The sequence below is a fragment of the Myotis daubentonii genome, chromosome 12 (genome assembly GCF_963259705.1).
Source record: "Myotis daubentonii chromosome 12, mMyoDau2.1, whole genome shotgun sequence".
In the NCBI taxonomy this organism is placed as follows: Eukaryota; Metazoa; Chordata; class Mammalia; order Chiroptera; family Vespertilionidae; genus Myotis; species Myotis daubentonii.
In genome coordinates this window covers 26,200,656-26,223,791 of record NC_081851.1, presented here as the reverse complement: position 1 = coordinate 26,223,791, position 23,136 = coordinate 26,200,656, and the positions used below count along the sequence as shown (strand labels likewise).

The 23,136-nt window shown below is 50.1% G+C and overlaps 2 protein-coding genes across 3 annotated transcripts; one reads left to right on the top strand and one right to left on the bottom strand.

Moving 5' to 3' along the window:
- The first annotated feature begins 70 nt into the window (after positions 1-70).
- TGOLN2 (trans-golgi network protein 2) lies at positions 71-7,146 on the top strand. Of its 2 annotated transcripts, none has more exons than XM_059659301.1 (4): positions 71-250; positions 694-1,760; positions 3,625-3,708; positions 5,242-7,146. In XM_059659301.1, the coding sequence occupies exons 1-4, from the start codon at positions 205-207 to the stop codon at positions 5,245-5,247; spliced, it is 1,203 nt and encodes a 400-aa protein (XP_059515284.1). In that variant the 5' UTR covers positions 71-204; the 3' UTR covers positions 5,248-7,146. The 2 variants fall into 2 exon arrangements, with proteins under 2 accessions (XP_059515284.1, XP_059515283.1); XM_059659300.1 differs by having other exon boundaries at positions 691-1,760.
- A 2,890-nt stretch (positions 7,147-10,036) lies between these two features.
- On the bottom strand, positions 10,037-23,039 carry RETSAT (retinol saturase). Its single transcript, XM_059659294.1, has 11 exons — positions 22,736-23,039; positions 21,226-21,408; positions 20,664-20,905; positions 19,763-19,964; positions 19,125-19,322; positions 17,247-17,366; positions 13,031-13,169; positions 12,394-12,503; positions 12,144-12,310; positions 11,793-11,952; positions 10,037-11,558 (listed from the first exon to the last, which is right to left on the bottom strand). Exons 1-11 carry the CDS (start codon positions 22,896-22,898, stop codon positions 11,419-11,421), a joined length of 1,824 nt encoding a protein of 607 aa, XP_059515277.1. The 5' UTR covers positions 22,899-23,039; the 3' UTR covers positions 10,037-11,418.
- Between the last annotated feature and the right edge of the window lie 97 nt (positions 23,040-23,136).

Here is a 23,136-nt window from a genome sequence, read left to right as displayed (position 1 = left end):
GTGGACGGACCTCCACAGGGACCGCCCGGTCCTACGAGAAAAGCTGCACAGCGGGTAGGAAGCGCCACACCTCCCGGCCGTTCCCCAGGCCGGCCCCTCGGCGGCGGCGTGGCGGGAGACGCGCGCAGGAAGGGGCGGGGCTATGAGTACGCGTCCGTGCGCGATCTCGCGAGAGCAGCAGACGGCGGAAGTACAGTCTGCAGGATGCGGTTCCTGGTTGCGTTGGTCCTCCTGATGGTTGCAGCGGCGGGTAAGACCCCTGCCCCCAAGGAAATCCCACTCTCGCCCGCCAGGCCCATCATCCTCACCGTGGCCCGTTGCCTTCTGAGCTTGCTTCGTCCCTGTCCGACTCACCCCTCCCCTCGCCATCACCGCCACCGTTTGCCGGTTGCCCCAGTCTCTTCCAGCTCTGAGGTATCCTTTATCTCGGCCTGCCTTTGTTTTGTTTTTGTTTTTAGTTGATTTCAGAGAGGAAGGGAGGGAGAGAGAGAAACATCAATGGTGAGAGAGAATCATTGATCGGCTGCCTCCTCCACACCCCTTGCTGGGGACCCAGCCGAAACCCGGCATGAGCTCTGACCGGAAATGGACCCCTGACCGCCTGGTTCATAGGTCCACGCTCAACCATTGAGCCACACGGGCGGGCCACGGCCTGCCTCTCTTGAGGGCCAACTGGTTTCTCTCTTTCAGAAGCCGAGGAGTCCACTTCTCCGTCACCCACTCAGAAGAACATAACGACTACAGAAAGAGTCTCCACCCAGTTCTCCCCCAGCCTCCTGCCTCAGAATAAATCACAGGCTCCGACACAACTTACGGCTGTCAGCTCTGCTGGTTCAGACTCACAGCAACAGTCCACAGGAGACAACTCAAACCAGTCAAATGACCACCAGTCCACGGGAAACAGTCCTGGCAACTTGGTTAAGGACCACCAGTCCAAGGGAAACAGTCCTGGCACGTCAAATGAGGACCACGAGTCCATGGGAAACAGTCCTGGCAAGTCAAATGGGGGCCACCAGTCCACGGGAAACAGTCCTGGCACGTCAAATGAGGGCCACAAGTCCACAGGAAACAGTCCTGGCAAGTTAAATGAGGGCCACCAGTCCACGGGAAACAGTCCTGGCAACTTGGTTAAGGAGCACCAGTCCACAGGAAACAGTCCTGACAAGCCGGACAAGGGCCACCAGTCCACAGAAAACAGCCCTGACAAGTTGGATAAGGGCCACCAGTCCACGGAAAACAGTCCTGGCAAGTCGGATAAGGACCACCAGTTCCCGGAAAACAGTCCTGGCAAGTCGGATAAGGACCACCAGTTCCCGGAAAACAGTCCTGGCAAGTCGGATAAGGACCACCAGTTCCCGGAAAACAGTCCTGGCAAGTCGGATAAGGACCACCAGTTCCCAGAAAACAGTCCTGGCAAGTCGGATAAGGACCACCAGTTCCCGGAAAACAGTCCTGGCAAGTCGGATAAGGACCACCAGTTCCCGGAAAACAGTCCTGGCAAGTCCGATAAGGACCACCAGTTCCCGGAAAACAGTCCTGAACCTGAAGGGGGCTCTCCACCCAAAGAAGAGAAGGAAATGCCTGGCCCTGCCTCTGGAGAGAACCTTGCAGGGACACTTTTGGATTCCGTAAATAGGAAGAAGGATGACCTTTATAAGGACAATCTTGGAAGTGCGGAGAGCAGTCACTTCTTTGCATATCTGGTGACCGCAGCCATTCTTGTTGCTGTTCTCTATATTGCCTATCACAACAAGCGGAAGGTAAGTCAACAGTTAGCTTAAGAGGAGGAATGGGATGTCTTTCACCCTGAAAGCTTGGTGTATGGGCCAGTACTCATCACTACCTGCCTGTGAGCACTGGGTATTTTATGACATGTCAGGTGTTTTTTTCCAGAACCTGCTAGGGCTCTACTCTTGTTTTATAAATCATTTGTTTTCATGACTGTTTGCTCTGAGTGCTCTCTGCTGCTGTATTAGGTGCCAAGTTAGGATGTTATTACGATCTGACCTGCTTTGGGGTCTCCTGTAATCTTGAACTTAGATCCTTCACAGCCTCAGAGGACCTGAGGACCTGACAGTTTGTAAGTAGTTGGAGCACTTATCTTCCAGTTTCCACTTTCAGTGCATCATTTCTAGCTTCCTTTGCTAAGTTTTTGTCTTCCCCCTACAATGGCAGAAAGAATGATTACATAATCTTTGACATCAACAGCAGAGAGCCCAGGGATTATCTTTGTAGTCAGTTGAATTTCTGATTAGAAGAAAGAACAGAAATTGCAGAGGGATACTCATCTTTTATTTCTTTAGCAAGGTTTCGTGTGAAGTAGTATCTGTGTCACAGTAATCACTCCAATGACAAAATAATTACATTTCTTATTGAACTCTAAGAATTTAGTAGTTTCTGTAGACTGGTCAAAATTGGAGAGTTCAATTCATGATGGCCATAAGGCCTGTGGCTATAAGAAATGAGGGACTCATTTAGTTAAAAATGGTGCATTCTTATTCTACATTCAACATCATGGAGAGTAGCCTTAGGCATGAAATGAGTGTAAAGTTAAGATGAGGCAAAGTGTGGAGTGAAAGAGTGCATTTGCAGAAAAAAATAATTATGATTTGTTTGTTTTCTTTAAAAAAAAAAAAAAAAGGAAAGAAAAGAAATGTCTTAGCCTACAGCTCTCCAGGGAGGAGTTGTCAGATCTTTGAGTATTCGTGAGTAAATTAGCAGACTGCCACAAACTAGAGCCCAGAACAGCTTTCCTCCCTCTGTCATTGCTGATTTAGCAGTACACAGGATTGTAATGGAACTAAGCCCTGTTCTTAAAATTGTTATAATTTAAACCAGTGCACGAATTCATGCACCTTGAAAGGAACTGGGCCATGAGGCTGCAGTGGGCACAGGGGCGGGTCTCGGCCCATTCTCCATGCCCCCTCCCACCATGGCCCCCCTTCCGCCTCCCCTGTCTGCGGGCAGCCGCCACCACCGCTCCCATGCTCTGATGGCACAGAGAGATTGGGGCCGGCACCAGCAGCAGGTATGAGCAGCAGCTGCTGGCCTGATCGCCCCTGAGGGCTTTTCCACCTCCCCCTGCTCCTGAGCCATTGGGGCTGGCTCTGGGTGCTGGCAGTGGGTGCTAGTGGTGGCTCCGGCGCCAGCTGCAGGTGTAAGCCGGGCCAGTGCTGGCAGCAGGTGCGAGTGCCGGGTGGGACCATAGTGCATGGGAGCAAAGAATTTTCAGTAACCACCAGAGGCTCACTCTGATGACAGTGACCGGTGCCCCACCTTGGTCTGGCACTCCCGCTCACCTGCTCCACCATCCCGCCGCGGCTGATGCCCGCCATGTTCCACGCTCTACCACCTGCTGCCAACGCCCGCCATGTTCCGCGCATGCCCCCTGGTAGTCAGCGCATGTCATAGTGACCAGTTGTTTGGTTATTCGGTTTTCTGCCGTTTGGTCTGTTTGCATATTAGGGTTTTATATATATAGATAGGCCTTCTTGTGGGTGTACTGCTCTTTTTACTGTCAGGTTATTAACAAATGTACTACTAGGTGATTACCTCTAATTTCAAAAACTGAAATATGTCATTATAGAGTCAGTTGTTAATCTTTTTTTTTTTTCCTTTCCCCAGATTATTGCTTTTGCCCTGGAAGGAAAAAAATCCAAACTTACTCGGCGGCCTAAGGCCAGTGACTACCAGCTTTTGGACCAGAAGGTAAGGAAGGAAAACCCAGGTCCATGGGAGGGCTATGCAGTCTCAGCTGGGCACAGTGGTGGGCTGGCATTTGGCTCAGATGCAGCAGCTGGTTCTGGGGTGCTGCCACCATTACCCCTGCCCTTTTCAGATCACTAAGTAGAGACATCAAGTACACATGTCTATAGTGTTAGAGCTGAAGAGAGCTTTAAGTATGTTACAACAGCTCCCTCCCTTGACAGACGAGTAAACTCAGGCCCAGAAGTCATGATTTACCCCCCACTTAAATTCCCACCTCAAGTTCGTGGCGAAATCAAGACCTGATGGGAACGCCCTAGGCTTCCATCCCGTGCTTTTTGTGCTACACCAGCACTTCACAGATTTTCATAGGCATTGTGATAGAAAGCAAATCTGATTCACTAGCTGTGGGGTGGAGCCTGTGCTTCTACATTTCTAGGAGGTTCCTAGGTGACGCCAAATGCTGCTGGGATCACGTGTTAGGGAGCAAAACTCTAGACTACACTCCCTACAAATAAACGAGTTCAGAAACATAGGCCTCCAACTTCCCAGATCAGCCCCGCTAAGCATTGTGGACTAGATTTCCTGAATGCAGCCAACCCATGCCTCTGCCAGAAAGCAAAGCCCTCCTTCCACCCACAGCAGCAGGAGCTGAGTAAGGGTCTCCCCAAAGGCAGCCTGTCTGAGCTCAGTGTACTCCCACAGCCTTGCTGCCAGCATGCACCCGTCTGCAGCTCAGCAAGGGCAGGGTGAAGAGTTGCTGGCGGCCCAACTGGGAGTTGTTCCCAGACTCCTGCAGGGAACAGTTCATGTGTACAGCTCATACCAGCTACAGAATAGGCCACTCAGCTCAAAACATCTTGCTGACTGGCCCAGTAGATCAGCCTCACAGTATAACCCTGGCCAAGTACCTTTCCAGATAATTGACTTTAAGGATTGTCATTCCTGTTTATTATAATCTTTTTCTGATTTAAAAAATGCACATGTAAACAATTTAGAATTACAGAATGCTGTAAAGCAGAAGCTAAGCTTCCCGTATTCCCTCCACTAAGTGTGGATCTCTCTAGTGTATGGGTTTTTTTACGTGTTTTTTTTAAAATATATTTTTATTAATTTCAGAGAGGAAGGGAGAGGGAGAGAGAGATAGAAACATCAGTGATGAGAGAGAATCATTGATCAGCTGCCTCCTGCACGCCCCTGCTGAGGATGGAGCCCACAGCCCAGGCATGTGCCCTGGCTGGGAATCGAACTGTGACCTCCTGGTTCGTAGGTCAGCGCTCAACCACCTGAGCCATGCTGGCTGGGCATCTAGTGTATGTTTTATTTCAAAATGAATTTTTAAATAATTTTGCGTGCTTTTATTTTATCAATTACTGTTTGTATGGTGGAGGGTTAGTTTGTCTTAATTCTGGATTTTTTTTTTTTCTTTGAGCTGCAACTCTTAAGATCTTTTTTACCCCCAAAATCATAGCAGTAAGTTATATTCCTCTGGAAGAAGGTGAACATCACCAATGCATTGTGTTACTCTCGTTTCAGATTTGATCTTTCTGTTTTTGAGAACCTCGTCCTCCCTGCTGATTTGTTTCTAAATCAAGATAAATGAAGATAAAAGTACTGTGAACTAAGAGATACCTCTAGGGTTTGGTGGCAGGTCCGGGCTGGCAGACATGGGGGGGTGAGGAGCATGGCTTTGGTTTTTGCACCGGCACTTTAGTGACCCTGTGCTCCTTTGTTCCCATTATTTACGCTGGTGTCTTCCGTCCTTTCCCTCTTAGAATGAGTAGAAGGAGCGAGAAGGTGGGAACCCAGTTTTGACCAAATGGAGATCCCAGCCCCTGGCAGGCTAGTGCTGCTGACCGCCCTGGGCGCCTTGGGCCTCGGCTCTGTAGTGAAATTACCCCTAGAAAGTAGCATTGCACTCGCCACTATTTATTTTTGCAGACCTAGGAGAAAACTCAGCTGCTTGAGGTACTTTCCACCAGGGCCTCTTACTTTGGGGGCTGTGCCCTACAAGAGATCTACAAGGTGAATGCTGATGGGCAAAAAGCTACATTGAACACAATTCTTTTCAAATGCTTCAGCAGTAAACCAAAACAATAGCTTAAAAAAATGCTTTACTGCCTGCAGGTTCAACCCATCTAGCACATTTTCATATTATGTAAGACAAAGTGAGTCAGCTTCCATTTGGTTGTACTGAGTATAAAACTGAACTTGGGGCTTCTGGGAGTAGAGCTGTAAAGCCACTGTTCCCATTGCAGATTTTTAGAAATAAAGTTGTGATTATTGAAGCACTGTTTTTTCTTATAACCATAACAGGAACTTTTTGAATTAGAGTAAGTTCATGTGCAAGAAAACAAATAGGAGGGTTTTGGTTTGGGTTTGCGTTTTTTTCAAAGAACCTATGAAATAGGTTCCCCACAAACTCTGTTTTGCCTCTGTTGCCTAAAACAGACAAAATAGACATATTTAGAAACTAACCAGGCTCTTTCTTTTACCTTAACCTAATTAATGGTCCTCTCATCTAATATAAAATGCTAAGTAGGGGTAGTTAGTAAAACTTCTATCCCATGGGAAGGGTTATTAAAATTTAAGAAATTCACAGAGTTCCCCTGGGGTAACTGAGAGTAATGTCTTAGGTCACACTGTGTGAAGTTTTATGTCGCTCTAGTCATGTTATCCTATTATAGAGAGCCTTCAAGAGTTGTTTCTGCAAAGGAAAAACTGAAATAGACTAACTGATCTCAAGAAATACAAAGATGTGGGAAGTGAGGGGAATATGACGAATTCTGTGCTATGGAAGAAGTCAGTCTAAAGAAGGGACCACGTGTTTGTCATATTATCATCGTCCACTTTGCTTAGAACAGTGCATGGCTTCCAGTTGAGGTTTTCATTCATTGCAGGAACCTGTTAGTGGAGATCAAGAATGACTGAATGCTCTTCTTGTCATCATTTCTTTACTTGTGCACCAGTCTATAATACTTTCCTCCAGTCTGAGGATTCTTCTGTCAGGCTCCCCTAGCATTCCCTAAGACCTTGGTTATTATATTCCCTTTTCTGTCTCCCCTGTCCCTGCCTTCCCTCTTCTAATGTTTTCTATTTCAGCCCATCTACACTAACACTTTCTCCAACCTTCATGCTTACACAACACCGCCCCAGCCCCCATCCATCCTATTTGTTACTGAGTCTGCTCTTCAACTTCTTCAGTAAGTGTTGCTTCCATTACTTTGTCATTCACTCTCTTCATAACCTTTACAAGCTCACTTTGGTCCCTGTCTTTCTACTAAGTGTTGTTCCATAGTTTCAAATCATCAAATCCAATGGCTTGTTCTCAAAACTTAGTCTTGATCTTGATAGAATTGGACACTGTTGACCATCCAAATAGAAATTCCCCTCTTTTGGTTTCTTTGACAAAGTGTCCTTATGTCAAGAACTCCTTTGTCACCCTAGCCGGTTTGGGTCAGTGGATAGAGCGTCAGCCCTCGGACTGAAGGGTCCCGGGTTTGGTTCTGGCCCAAGGTACATAGCTCATTGTCAGCTCAATCCCTAGCCCTGGTCATGTGTGGGAAGCAACCAATCAATGTGCCTCATCAATGTTTCTCTCTCTGTCTCTCCCCCTCCTTTCCACTCTCTAAAAATCAATGGAAAAATATCCTCAGGTGAGGATTAACAACAACAGATTTTTAACAAACAAAAAAACTCCTTTGTCTCCTCAGAAATTCATTCATTCTTCATTCCCATGTCTTTATCCTTGGCATAGTTCCCAAAGAAACAGTCCTGTTGTGTGTTCTTTTCAGCATGGTTGTCCTAAAAATTTTTAAATCATTTTTTTCTACAGATTACACTGTCCCTTTCAACTGCCCAATTTCTTTAATCCTCTCAACTACAAACTACAAACTTATACCATTTTTATCTCTTGTCACAAAAGTCCTATGCTTTTTTAAAAAAATGTCTCCAGCTGCAATCTTTCTTTCCATTTCCTTGCTTCCCTGTCCCACACCCATTCCGCCTCTCTCCCAGATCTTTTTCAGGAGCCACCTTTATTGGTTCTCCTGTCCATCTTCTCTTGTGTGCAGAGACCAGATTGACCTTTCTGAAACACTTGCCCTGATCTGAAGCTTCTGTGTCCCCCATGGCCTAGAGGCAAGTTTATAGGCTCTTTTGTATTCAGGACTTGCAGAGGGGCACTGCCCTGCCTGTCTCTCTACAGTCTAGCCAGGCCAAAAGCCCCTATTGTTGGGTGCCCTACTGGCCTCTGTGCTTTTTTGTTCTTGCGGTGTCCTCCATTCCCTGGCTTCCCATAGTTGCTCCCCTCTTTCCCTTACTTCCCCAAAATTTGTTTCCTCAGGGCCCAGCTCAGGTTTTCCTGTGTACCTTCCTAACTTCCCCAACCTGGATGGACTCCTCCTCTTCTACTTTAGTAGCTCTTAATAATGGCAGTCACAGATTTTGGAACTTTAGCAAAGCAGGGCAGTCAGTATCTGATGTCTCTGGTCTCCCCAAGAAAATCAAACTACAGTCTCATCTGCCTAGCAGAGTGACATTCCTCAGTACTTCAGTTCTTGCAAAAGTTTTCTTTGTTCAGGACATCTGGCTGCGACTTAACTGAAGCCTCACACAGCCTTTTTGGTTGCTGTCCCATAAAGAGGAGAGCAGAAAGGTGGGTAGTATTGTGGATTCCACACAGTTCCACTTTTTGAGTCTGAGAAATATCATTTCTTGTGGTGAGAGTATAGAATTTAAGTTTCACTTTAAAAATTGCACTGAAGGAAATCTCTCACGCCAAAGGAAAACTTGTTATCTGGGCAGTTGTCTTTTTGAGATTACTTGAAGCATGTGTTCTTAGAGATTCTGTGGATGAGGGCGAGCTGGCTGAGGCATCTCTCAAGCCGGGGTGGGGTCAGGCAGTGAGGTTCAGGGAGCCGAGAGGCACCCCTCTAGGCAGCCGTGTGCTTCCTTTCCTGCCCAGCCTTTGGTTGAAGGGTGATTTCTATTTGGACGCATCTATGCTTCAGTCATGGATGTAATAGAGGAGCTTGTTTTCCTGATAGATTACTGAGTAGAATATTTAAAGAGTCCATTTCTGGGCTCTGAGGGAGTGAAAGGCCAGTCTTTAAATTATTTTTGAGAGAGAGGAAAGGAGAGATTGTGAGAACATCAATTTGTTGTTCCACTGATTTATCCATCCATTGGTTGATTCTTGTATGCCCCCTGACTGGGGATCGAACCAGCAACCTCGGTGTGTGGGGACAATGCTCTAACCAACTGAGTTACCCAGCCAGGGCAATGGAAAGCCAGTCTTATCTCAAAAGGCTAAGACAACTTGGAACGACCTGACAATTAGTTATATATACTTTGACATTTCTTTTCCCATGATGGCTTTTTAAAATATGTATTTTTTTATTGATTTCAGAGAGGAAGGGAGGAGAGAGAGAAACATCAATTATGAGAGAGAATCATTGATCGGCTGCCTCCTGCGGGCCCCGTACTGGGGATTGAGCCTGCAACCTGAGCATGTGCCCTGACCGGCAATCAAACCGTGACCTCCTGGTTCATAGGTCCACGCTCAACAACTGAGCATGCCAGCTGGGCTGCCCATGATGGCTTTTAAAGAAATATTTGGCAATAGAATTCTAAACCTCTAAAATTACCCGTGGTGATTCTCGTTTTGTTCTCCAGTTCATGTCATTTAAATTAAAAAATGGAAGCCTGTCCTTTGTTTCTACAGGGTAACTCGATACCCAGTGCCTCGTGTGTGATGAAAGCTAGCATGCTTGAACATGCTGAATCATATGAACTGGGAAGAGTGTGCTATATATCAATCTTTCTAGTTCTGTCAGCCGTTTTCTGAAAACTTGCTGGGAAAGTTGTGTTTGGTATGGCCTGGCTTAAGGATCCTGGGAAGAGATTTTCAGTTTTAAATGTATATCCAGAGCCAAGACTGAAACTCAACTTAGCTAGTTCCACAAGCCACATGTAAACTTCCTATCCCAAACTCTTCTGTTAAAAGGTTGAGTCTGAGCTGTGTAGTTTTAAGCTGCCATCAAAGCCAGCTTCCTCACACTGATGTGTATATATGATAGATGCTCCTTGAATTCCAAAAGCTGCCGCGTTAATGGTTGATGTTGTTTCCCTTCTTTGTTTATCACTTAGTAGATTGCCACTGTTTTGCAGTGTTTTGTATTTTCAGCTTTTGTAACTTAACTGTAATTATTTTTAAAGCTTATTTGGTCTAATGATAAGTATTTTTCAGTATCTAATGTTTTCCTGAGCTTCTGTGAATGCCACTTGATGTAATTTTGTATCATTGCAGAAACAAATAAATTTCAAATGGTAAAGCTATAAAATCATTGAATTTATTAATATTGTATTAGAATTGTGTGATATGAGGCCTAACACAAGTGAAAGGTCCTTTTATTCTTAACCTGTAGTCTTCATTTACTTTCCCATCCAATCTCCAATAAACAGGAAACGCCATCCCAGGGTTGTACGCATCCTGTAGCTTTCTGTGTTGTGATGGTGACTGATTTGCAGCCCCAGTCCTCCCCACCAGGCAGCCCATGGTCTAGTCTAGGAGGTAGCTGGGCCCGTGGTCATCATTCATTTACTCTTGGCACTTGTCCTCTGCTGTCCCCTTGGCCTGGAATGCCCTTGCGGACCGCTTCAACCCCAGTGACATCACCTTTCCAGCCTGTGCCCTGGCTACCAATGTCACCCTTTGTTATCTTTGAAAGATAAGCCTTGAGGCTCCGGTATAAGCTCCATAAGGGCGTGTCTCAGTGCTGCCATCCTGAGCATCATAAGGAAGACAAATCTAGGACCTTGGCTGCATAGGAATTGAATATTATCTTCTAAACACACACCTTGCAAACTGGTATTTGTTATTCTTCCAGCCCCCACAACCGCAATGAGCCTGTCGCAGGCATGTTTCCACCCCTGAGCGAGCCATTAGAACCAGCAAAAAATGGGATATGGAGGCCTCTGAACCTGTAACCAAAACCATGCCCAGGCTTTGACTAACCCTTGTTGGACACCCTTCTTCCTTAACAGTGTAGACTGCAGCAGAGCACTTTCGAGTGATGAGAGAAGCCTCGGGACAACTGGACCAACACTTTCAAGAATATTCGGTTTTCCCTAGCTGGTTTGGCTCAGTGGATAGAGTGTCGGCCCGAGAACTGAAAGGTTCTGGGTTCAATTCCAGTCAAGGGCATGTACCTTGGTTGCAGGCTTGATCCCCAGCGCCAGTTGGGGCGCATGTGGGAGGCAACCAATTGATGTGTCTCTCTCACATCAATGTTTCTCTCTGCCTCTCTCCCCCTCCCTTTCACTCTCTCTAAAAGTCAATAGAAAAAAAAAATCTTTGGGTGAGGATTAACAACAAAAATTAATATTTGGTTTGACTGTTAGGAGGTATGGGGGTGGGGTGCAGAGCACTGCTGGGGAGACATTAAGGCTATCCAGCTATCCAAATCAGCAGCCCACACCGGGCCTTAGTAGTTAGTGTGTTGTGAAAGGTGGAAGATCACCCCCTGCCCCAGCTGGAAGAGCTTCAGTTAAGAACTGTGATCTGTGGGAGACCTGCGGGTCGGATCTCCATTCAGAAATCAAAAACGAATGAGAGTGCTTCGTGCGAGCAGAAACTAATGCTGAAAGACATGCCTGAGTCAGGCTGTGCCACAGCACCAGCCAAATTCATCTAGCGCATCCCTGACCGGACTAATTCTTCTTTTTCTGTGCCTGGATCCTTGAACCCAGCTTCTTCAGGTCTAGGTACACGTTCCGCTTCAGGATGGCGCTGCTGCACAGAAGGGCCCCGTGAGTGGCCCCCATCAACCCGCAGACGAAGGTGTCTTGGCCTAGGAGACAAGAGCAGAGACCATGAGCAGCCACAAGTGGGAGAGGACGAGGGCTCTCGTGTCCATCCCTCTGTGCTGGGGTCACCCAGAGGCGGCTTCAAATCAGCCCAGGTCGACAGCCTGCAGGTGTGGGAGCTGCAGGGGCAGAAAGACCTGAGGACAGGAACAGAGGACTGTGGGTGATACGGAGGCCTAGGGGCGCAGCTCCTGGCAAAATGAGGCAGGTCAGTGTACCTGTCAGGTAGAGGTTGGGGATGGGGCTTTGGGGCCTGATGGAGGCTATCGCGTGAGGATGCAAGCGGCCCAGGTCGTGGTCAGCCCCATAGCAGGCTCCCTGGTAAGCAGCCAGATAGAACTGATTGGTCAGCGGGGATCCTCCGGTCACACTGTCGACCTAAGAAACAAAAAAGGCAGCCACAGGGTGGGAGTGAGACCTTGTGAGATGCTCATCTTTCCTCTTCTCTCCTTGAATGAGTTGACGGCCTGCATGGGTTCCCTGCCTTCCCCGGAGCTCAGGTATCTCGGGGTTTTATTTCCCTGGCCCAAAGGAAGTTGAGAAATGGTACAATCACGTGGTCTATCTACCTTTCCCTCGAGCTGTGGGAACAGCTTCAGGACAACCGACAGAGAGGCTTCAACAAAGGAGGACTTGAGGGTCTCGTAGTCGCTGCTCCGCTTTCCGTTGGGTTCGTCCCGCCACTCCTCAAACCACTCATAGCAGGTGGGCCCCAGCACGACCACTGTGGACCGGTCTGGGGAGGCAGAGCTGGATTACTGCTGCCTGGCCCCTCCCGCCCCAACCCCCTCCCCGGGACCTCAGGACCTCAAGCCCCACCTGGGAATCGGTCCTCCCAAGTCGGGTCCTTAGCTGATGAGGGAGCAATTATGAGAAAGGGCATGTGTGCGGCAGCCTTTTCCCTCGGCATAGACAGGTAGTGCTCCATCCTGAGGGTGAGAGGAGTGTGGCTGCCCGGCCCAAGACCTTGGTCCTCACAGCCACCAGCACGCCCCAAGGACAGTTCATCCCCATGGACACCCCCTCACCACCAGGGATGGAGCTGAGGGACAGCCTAGGCCAGTGATGGCGAACCTTTTGAGCTCGGCGTGTCAGCATTTTGAAAAACCCTAACTTAACTCTGGTGCTGTGTCACATATAGAAATTTTTTGATCTTTGCAACCATAGTAAAACAAAGATTTATATTTTTGATATTTATTTTATATATTTAAATGCCATTTAACAAAGAAAAATCAACCAAAAAAATGAGTTCGCATGTCACCTCTGACACGTGTGTCATAGGTTCGCCATCACTGGCCTAGGCGCACAACAGCCCTTCCTGGAGTCAGTGCTTGCCCACCCCCTCCCATTCCACCTCTTGCACTGACTCCCGGGCATCCCGGGAAGAAGCAAGGGCCCTGTGGGCAGTGGGCCCATGCTGACACCCTCTCCCCCCGCATGCACACACACGCCTTACGCCTTGTCCATGTCTGTGTCAAAATAAACATAGTGGTTGGTGGCCGGCAGCCCCAGGTCCTTCTTGGTGCCTCGCAGACACATGAAGACAGAGAACATGCCCAAGCCGGGCCGCACCATCTCTAGCTGCTGCTTCACACCTGCCAAAGAGAGCTGGTGAGCGCTGTGTGCACGGCGGCCAGCCGTGGTGCCCGGCCCCAGGGGAGCCTGCTGAGCCTGCTCGCTGTGTCTGCAGCCTCAGCTGCCAGCCTAGCGCCCGGGCCATTTTTATAGTGTCATTTCAACTGCAAGGGTTGAAATAATTAATTGGCAAGAGCCTGCTCTCCTGTCTCCGCCTGTGAAGGCCACAATGCCAGACTCCTACTCTTCTGCCTCCACCCACTTCTGCTCTAAGCACTTTTAGAAGCAGGTAGCGCCCAGCCTCCCCGAGCTGGCTCACAGCGCCTGCAGGACAGTCTCCGGCTAACTGCCTCCAATCTTCCCCTAATGCAGCGGTTCTCAACCTGTGGGTCGCAACCCCTTTGGTGGTCGAAGGACCCTTTCACAGGGGTCGCCCAAGACCATCCTGCATATCAGATATTTACATGACGATTCATAACAGTAGCAACATTACAGTTATGAAGTAGCAACGAAAATAATTTTATGGTTGGGTCACAACATAAGGAACTGTATTTAAAGGGCCAAAGGTTGAGAACCACTGCCCTAATGTCTCAATTAGGAGTGGATGACTGGGCTCCATGCTACAAAGATCACAGATATGAACAGTACCTCCTTATAAGCCTTAATTTCAGTATGAACTTGAAAATAAGCCACCTAATAAATGAACATACACAGTTCTCAATGTGCAGTACAGTCAGTACAAGGCCTCAAACGACCAGCAATGCAGATGGACAAAAGCAAACAGCACTCCTGGCACCCGGCGTTTCAGGATTCGGCCGGGAGAGGGAAGAACAGAACAGGAGGGAGGCAACAGCCGTCCGATGTCCCCTGGACTAAGCAGCTGGCCTTCCCCACCTCTCTTCAAAGCACCCCAGACCAGTCACCCAGAAATTGCTCCTACAGATTCCTATCCTCTGTTCTTCCCAGGACCATCCGAGCCCCTGCTTGAGGGTTAACACTGGCTGCTCTGCCCGTTCATTTGACAACTATCTGTGGAGGACCCAAAATGTGCTGACTCCTCTGTAGGTGCTGGGGATGCTTTAAGGAATCAGATACGCTGTCTGTCTATTGGAAAAGACTCTCCTGAAACAAGCTGGATGCCCTCCTCTAGGCTGCAAAGAATGAGTGCTATGGGCAGCGTGACATAGAATCTATCGAAAACAGGCCACTTTGGAGAGCAAAAGGGAGTGTTATAACAATTACAGCAGGACACTGGCCTTGGACAACCCAGCCATGAGGAGGGGAGTGGGGGCTCCCCCATCCCAGTACGGAGCAGTGGACCGCCCTGGAGCCGCAGGAGCTCACCACCTGGGTCCCAGCCTCCAGGGTAACCTCACTGCTGGCACGCCCTGTCCAGGTTGGGTTGGGTGGGCACAGAGAGAACCAAGGGCCCAGAAGTGAAACCTCCAAGGTCTTGGGAAGCCCCTGAGAACAGCAACCACCTCCACCTAGCCCGCTTTCCCTCTCCCCAGCCAGAAGGAAGAGGTCCAGGGACCATATACCTGGCAGGAAATATAACCGAGGGTCCCAAACAAGGCACAGTGTACCAAGCCTTTTTCTCCACGCCAGCCTTGGCTTCCCTTATTGACATCATGAGACCAGTCTTTCCCACTCAAAAAACTTCTGCTCCAACCCCTCTCAAGGCTCAGCAGTGGGATTTAAGAAAGGCGCTCCCATCCACAAAGGTTCCCTCTGCCTGACCATCCCACCTCCACCCTTGACCCCTCCTGCTCTACCTGTCCCACAGGCCAGCAGGTGTCTGGTTCCCATCTCTGAGAGGCGGGTGGAACCATGAAAACTTCCACCCCAAACGGCTAGAAACAAAGGAGTCCCCACGCTGGGGCCTCTGAATTAAGCGTCACCCTGCCGCTGCCTGAAATGTTCTCAAGTTGGAATTCACTGGTTCTCAGGGCTGAGGGACCTAAGGGCAGTGACAGCTATTCCCATACAGTGAGGGAAGGCAAGCTGGACAGGTAGCATGTGGCCTGGAGAGAAGGCAGGCCTGGGTGGGACCCAGGATCAAAGGTCCAGGGACAGAGGGAGGCAGGAAGTACGAAAGGCAGTCTGTTGGTCAGCCACCCAGCCCCGCCCCCTTGCCCTGCACCGGGCAGTCTCAGCCTCACCCCACTCAGCTTACCCCGTCTGAGGGAGGAGGCCTCCGCTGGCCGCAGATGCTGGCTGAGGCCCAGCTAAGTGAGGCAGAGGAACAAGAAGGCTGTTTTCAGTCAAACACATACCACAGGGACAATGACGACCGCCACCCACCCACCCTCCCCCAGGAGGAAATCCAGGCCCTCACTTTTCTACTGAACCTACTCTGCAACCCACCTTCCCCAGCTCCTCAAAGAGCAGCCGCAAACCCCACCGTGAGGTGGAGCGCTCCTTCCACTGCTCCCTGGGCTCCTCCACGCCTTCCTATCGAGACAGCATCTGAGCTGCTCCTTTCTCTCCACCCCCAGCCCCAGCCGGAGGCCTTCAGCTACACCCCTCCCTACCCCCTAGGTCACTGGTCCCTTCCCGGCCAGCGGCCTCCTCTCCTCCGATCACACCAGTAGCTTCTAGTTACACAACATCCTGAAGTCCATTTCAAAACAGTTACCTCTCACCTTATTTGGCTGAGCCCATGTTCCTCACGGGCTGACCTGCTCTCCACCCTTAGTGAGGCCTTTTCTCTGGAAACCCCGTGCCCCTCAGCTCAGAGCCAGGCGCGCGAGCATTCCCGTCCCAGCTTGCCACCTTCAAACAGGCGGCCTTGAGAAGTAACTCCACGTTCACGGCCTGTTTCCCCAGCCACCAACATCAGCACGATGACGGCTCTCTCCCAGGTGGCGAGGAGGATCAAACACCACGACAAAGCCGCTCGCACAGACCTACCCAGGGCCAACCACAAATAGGTCTACCACCTGCCCTGGTTGGGTAGCTCAGTTGGTTAGAGCGCTGTCCTGGCAATACACCAAGGTTGTGGGTTCGATCCCCACTCAGGGCACATACAAGAATCAACCAATGAATGCATAAATAGGTGTAACAAAAAATCGATGTTATTCTGTCCATCTTTCTCTTTCTCCCTTCCTCTTTCTCTCTAAAATTGATTACAAAACAAAACACAACACAACAGACAAATATGTCTACCTCCTCCTCCACAAAACCAGGCTTTTCTTTTTTCAAATATATTTTTCTTGATTTCATAGAGGAAAAGAGAGGGAGAGATAGAAACATCAATGATGAGAGAGAGAAATCGATCAGCCATCTCCTGCCCGCCCCCTACTGGGGATGAGCCCACAACCTAGGCATGTGCCCTGACTAGGAATCAACCATGACCTCCTGGTTCATGGTGACGCTCAACCACTGAGCCACACCAGCTGGGCCAGGCTTTGTTTTTAGATGTGGTCTACCAGAAAAGATGGCTGCATTGAGGCTTATTTCTACCTGGTGCCCAGCTTTTGGGCACAGGGTTCAAGGAACAGAAGAAAGGCTCAGCCCCAATATGATTCCTGAGAGAGACAGGAAAATATAACCTTGATCCCAATACGGCACACAACAATTTTATGAGGCCTTTCTTCTCCACGCCAGCCTGAGCTTCCCTTACTGATAATGCCAGACCAGTCTTCCCCACTCAGAATAAGTGAGAACTTAAGGAAGGAAGCAGGATTCATACCACAAGCTTAAGGAAAACCCAAGAAATGTTCCTTCTGGACTCTACCCACCATCATTCACCACTAGAGAGACGACTTAAGATGTAAGAAAACCGGAAATGGGCAACTTGGAACGGAATCTTAAAAGAGGAGCGGGGAAGTGGTTGAGGTTATGAGGGGGAAGGAGTGACTATGCCAAGCATGAAGAGATAAATGAGGATCAAAGGGTCTTCGGGGTGATGTGATACAAAGTTGTTTCCCCAACTCCTACACAGAGCAGCAAGTTAGAGACCAGAGTGTCCACCTTTTCTGCCTAAGCACAGAGGGCAGCCATCACCCTGGGAAAAGCATCAGCCCGCCTGAGTGAGCTGCTCTAGAGCAGCGATGCCGGGGACCGCGGGAGAGAGCCACACAGCCCCGTCTTACCTGGCAGACAGCGGGCAGTCTCTGGCAGTAGGTACTTGTAGGTATTGAACAGTCCTGCGTCAGAGATCACGATGGGGCAGTGGACATTCACCAGCTCTTGACCCTTCTTCACACTGACACCTGCAGGCACAAGAGCATGACTGAGGTTCTGTGCGCCCCGGGAGGGAAAGAAAGGCTCATATCCCCCACAGGTCTCTCCCAGCCTCCACTTCATTTTCTCAGACCTGGGCGTCTGGGCCACCTAGGCCAGACGGGCACACCCCAGGCAAAACTGCAAAGTCCTCAAGCACTCTGAGCGTGTCCCACAACTGCTCTGCGCTCGCCCTCCCCAGCTGCCTCCCCATCCGGGTGGGCTCCCTTTTCTTGAGCTAAACCCAACAATCTTCACACTGACCCCTCCTATCAGCCTTCCACGACCTGGTTCCTACTGTGTGTCCGCCTCATTTCTGACCACTCACCAAACCATAGGTACATCCAGAAAAAAAAGCTGATGGTCAACCATCTCTGACCTACGAAAATGGCAGTTTCTACTGCCTTATAATACTCAGCTCTTTCATGCCTTTGCACCTTCTGTTCCCCTTGCCTGGAATAACCTCCCCCAACCTCTGACTAGCTTCTTCTGACCCTTTATGGCTTACATATATTTTTATTGTTGACACGCGTACAGATGTGCCCCACTCCCCCCCATCTTCTGACCCTTTATGACCTGGCTCGAGCGCCCCTGCCTCCTCCCTCTGAGGCCTTCCTTGTTCCGCCATCCTTTACTTCACCTCCAGCTTTAGCATGTGCCTCTGTGTGGCACATACATTAAATCAGCCATCTTCCTTATGAGACCTGAAGCTTCCTGAGGTAAGAGATTAGGTCTTGTCTTTTTATTTTCATCTTTTATCGCCTAGCTCCCTGGTTGGCAAACTTTGTTGATTTCAGAGACGAAATCAACTGGCCTAGCTCATGAAAAACACAGGTAAATATATTCTAAACTGAGTTTAATTGAACTGATAAATCCACCTTGCTTCATGGACCCCTTGAGGCTGGAAGAACTTGCCCGTGAAGAGGAGAGAAAACCTCACAGCTACTGACAGCCACCTCTTCCTTACCACCAGCCACGTCCTACTCTCTTCTGCGAGTGTGTTCTCAGAGACTGCTGGTGGCCTCTTCCCCGGGATCTTTGTGGGGCACGGGGCCACCCACTCGCCACCTCCTTGACAGGTCCCTCTGCTGACTTCACCGTCACACCAGCCCTATTTTCTCAGGCCTCTCTGGCGCCTTCCCTGATGCTTCTTAAGGACCCACGCATTGTGGATGGCCTGCTCTGTTTCCCAGAGTCCTTCCTTGCATTGGCCTCTCCTAATGAAGTCCTTCTACAGTGGGATTTTGACTTTCCGTGCAGATTACAGCAAAGACCTGAGCCAGGATAACAGGGTTCTAGGCCCCACTCTGCATTAGCAGGTTGAGGGCCCCCACACTGCCCTAGGGAGTGCCCAGATCACGTATTCATTCCATTAACTGCCAACACACATTTATTGAACCTCTATTATGTGCTAAAATCTATAGGCAAGTATTAAAGAGACAGCCCCTACACTCAAGGAGGTTATGCATTACCAGGTAACTATTCTTATCTATTGAATAAATGGTTAAATGCTGGTCGTTGCAAACCACGCAATGTTTCCTATGTCCTCTTTATCTCCAGATGAATAACTCCCCGAGCCCTACTCTGGGGCAGATTCCAGTTGTAAACCCTGCTCTGGGGCAGATTCCAGCCTTTAACCCCATTTGGAAGTCGGTCCTGCTACACTTTCCACCCTCAGTGCTTTCTTTTCCCTGCAGCCCAGGTCTCTCCCACCCCAGCGCCGGGCCCACGAAGCGCAGGGCTCTCACCACAGGCTTTCCCAGCTGAGTCCAGCAACACACTCTGCACAGAAGCCTTCGTCAGGACAGCGCCCCCAGCCCGCTGAATCACAGGGATGATGTGAAAGGCGATTTCACTAGAACCCCCTCGAGGATAAAAGGCTCCTTTTATGTAGTGGTCAACCAGCAGAGCATGCATGGAAAAGGCGGTGCGGCTCGGGGTCACGCCTACAGAAGGAAGGAGGGGCCATGAGGCAAATGCAGCAGCAGCAACAGTCAGAAGGGAACACCAACTCCTGGCAGAGAACATGAAGTCTGAGTCTCTCCTTCCCAGGGTTCAAATGATGCCCGGGGGAGCCAGAGGGCCGGTCTCCATGAAAATATGGGGTACCTTACGGATCTTGGGGCCACTGGAAATGTCCTCCCTGCAAACTGCCATGCAGCCAAGACTGGGGAGGACAGTGCTGGTAGAAAAGGACAATCGTCCAGGGTGTGGATGACGAAATTTTACCAGGGAGTCCTGCAGGTAGGTAGGCAGACTTCCCATCCATAAACTCCAGGGGCCTGGGGTTTATGCTGCATTTCAGCCCGCCAAGTACATTCAGGAAGAAACACTGAGAGCCAGGAGGGCGCGCCTCCGCCAGGAGCTGCCCAAGGCCAGTACCCACCATACGTGGGGAAGATGTAGCTGAGCACCGCCTGGAGCTCCCGGGAGGCCGGCAGCTGCTGCAGGGCCTCGGCCAGGCTCTGCGTGGACCCGCGAAGGAATGGAGAGAACCAGGTGAGCAGCCCACACCTGCCGAGGAACTGAGCCACAGGCAGCGGGAGGGTCTTCAACAAGATGGCATGAAAGGCTCCCCTGGATGCCAGCTGGAAAGAAAACGAACAGGTCTCATTTCTAGAACTGCTGTGACAGAATCACCATTCCATTAGCTTGCAGGCCCAGCAACACTTACCATGGCGGAACTTGGGCTGAAGTTGGATTTTTAAAAACCTCTTCTCTGTGAATTCTTCCCATTCTACACTCAAATGAGTCGTTTTGTTTTTTCACTTACTGCCTAAATTCCTTTAGAAAAATACCAATCTTGCCCAGCCGGTGTGGCTCAGTGGTTGAGCATTGACCTTTGGACCAGGAGGTCACAGTTCAGTTCCCAATCAGGGCACTTGCCTGGGTTATGGGCTAGATCCCCAGTGTGGGGGCAGAGGCAGCTGATCAATGATTCTCTCTCATCATTGATGTTTCTATCTCTCTCCCTTCCTCTCTGAAATCAATAAAAATATATGTATTTTCAAAAGAAAACAAAAATCCCAATCTGATCTCAGATGAAGTAAAAAAGGGTAGCGATCTGAAGACACAGAAGCCAGCCTTGTCAGGAAGGAGAGCATGGCGCCCCCCAGAGGCCAGAGTGAGAGTGGCAGCTGCCAAGCCCCTGCTCCAGAGGCACAGAGGCCAGCTCTGGAGGGGACTGAGTTCAGGACAGACATGACTGTTCCTCCCTTCCTGCCTCCCCACATGGAGGTCAGCCTTGTCAGGAATAAACAAGGGGATCCTTAGCATGTCCATGTTACCTTAACCAGCTTTATATACTTGTCAATGGCAGCTTCTTCCTGGGGAAACTTCTCCTTGAGACCCTGAATGTAGGCTTTCTCCCCGCTGTACATGGGGAACTCCTTTCGACCACTGGGCCCTTCGAGTACCATGACGTCAAAGGGAGAGGACAAAGCAGCCCAGTCCAGCTGCCCCTCAGTGATCTGGTCCAAGATAAAACGGTTCAAGCTGCCTTCCTGCATCCTCCCAATATAATGGATTCCTGTGCGGAGACAGACAAACAAGGTGTCTTAGGGATAAGGGGACTGAGCCCCAGACCAGGACGCAAGGTGAGAGAGGTTGTCCTGCTTGGCTGAATCCACACCAGAGGAGTCTACCCACCCGTGCTGAAGGGAGGAGTTAGAGCAGAAACCACCAGATCCCTGCCATTCCAGCTCCCAATGGGTGTAGCTGTCAGACAAGCAAAGAGGCGCCCAGAGAGAAAACAGGGCCTCCAAAACAACAGAAAAGCTATCATCCCACGATGCTCCAAGCCTCCTGAAGATCGAGCATGCGCCCAAGCCTTTTCCACATAAACCTTACCTGTGTCAAACTCGAGGCCATCCTTTCCAAAGGTATGACAACAGCCTCCCGCCTTGGTGTGCTGTTCCAGCACCAGAACTCGCTTGCCAGCTTTGGCCAGAATCGCGGCTGCAGCCAGGCCCCCAATGCCACTGCCAATCACCACCACGTCCAGCTTCTCGGGCACCCGGCTGGCTGAGAAAGCTGCAGCAGAGGGAGGAGATGGAGGGTGGGCTTCTCAGGAAAGGGTAGCAAAGACATGGAAACTAAGGAAGACCTCTCTAGCTTGCCCAGTGCTAGAAGTCTAGAGCAGTTTGGCAGAGAATCCTTAGTAGAATATCACAAACATTTTATCTGGGAACTGCTCAGGACCAGCAAAGTGATTTGGTTTGATCTGAACTGATTTAACCAAAGTTGCTATATACATGGGGATTTTCCCCACTCTCAAAGACAGTAGGAATCAGTAAATTTTTTTAAATTTATTTGAAAGAGGGGTGTGTGTGTGTGAGAGAGAGATCAATTTGTTGTTCTATTTATTTATGCACTAGAGGCCTGGTGCACAAAATTCGTGCAAGAGTAGGCCTTTGCAGCTGAGGGCAGCTGCCTGGATCTGTCCCTTGCAGCTGTGGGCCGGCTTGGTCCGGAAGGACGTCTGGAAGGACATCCGGTCTAATTAGCATATTAACCTTTTATTATAGAGGATTCTTGTATGTGTCCTGACCGGGGATCAAACCTGCAACCCTGGCTCAGTTACTGATTCCTGCCCTGGCTGGGTAGCTCAGTTGGTGAGAGGAGGGATCACTTGATGCTAGCCACCTTGGCACAAACACACTGTGGTGTGGCAAAACTAAAAATCATTTTAATTCCTTTCCTCCCTCTCCATTTTAAGCACAGACCTGACTCCCTTAAGCCCAGAGACTTCTTGGGACATGACCCCAAAAAGCATGTTCGACTATGGATCTACAAATCTGCCTTTTTCCTTTCATTGCCTGAAAGTGAGGATGGGTTTGTGAAAAGTTGCTAAACAACATGCTTAATGTGAAATGTCAACCCTCACTCTAAACTCCCCTTGTTCTGAGCATCAGATGAAAACTTCATTGGGTCTTATAGCGGCTTTCTGATTTTCGTAGTCTATTGACGAGTAGAGTTTGAAAGTTGTTGTACACTGTGAAGGATTGTCTACCATGTCCTGCCTTGAAATACCATGATTATTTATGAAAAGCATCTTTAATAAAGCTGGATACAGGTTGGCGTGGGGGTGGGGGGGAGAGAGACAGAGTCTGGACTTGACATTGCCAAGACCTTGGCACACAGAGGACAGTGCGCGCGTCCATGCGTCCACTGTTGCCCAGCCTGCCCAGCAAGGGCGCCGGTTGGAGGCGGACACTACAGCGGGCGCCTCCACGAGCCTCCAGCCTCCCCGGCACTTTGCACAGGGAGAAACGGAGGCCCAGGTCTGGCAGCCGCTCGCCCTGCCGGAAAGAAGCCGCAAATCGGTGCAGCCTCCGACCGCAAGGTCCTTTCCACTGACCTTGTTTCAGAACCTTCTTCCGGGCCTCCTTGTCGGTCACCAGGGGCGCGGGGGGCCGTGTGACGTCCTCGGAGAAAGGGTTGGGGGAGCTGCCTGAGTAAACTTGGCGGAGGACGGCCAGCAGCAGCAGCAGCGCGGCCAGCAGCACCAGGGTGAGCCACATGGCGCCTGTCCGAGGGCTGGTTCGCGCCGCCGGCGCCCAGACTTGTGGCGGAGAGGCCACCCTGCAAGGCGTCCTGCCCAGCGGGAGGCGGAGGCAGCTCTGCCCCTTGGCCCGTGGAGCAGCCTGGTCTCTTTGACTTTGGCCAGAAGCCCCGACTCCCTCGCAGGTTGGCTCTCCCGACCCTCCGTACGGGCGGGAGGCAGCGCTCAAACTCCCCGCCCGCGGGCGGCGCGCTCCT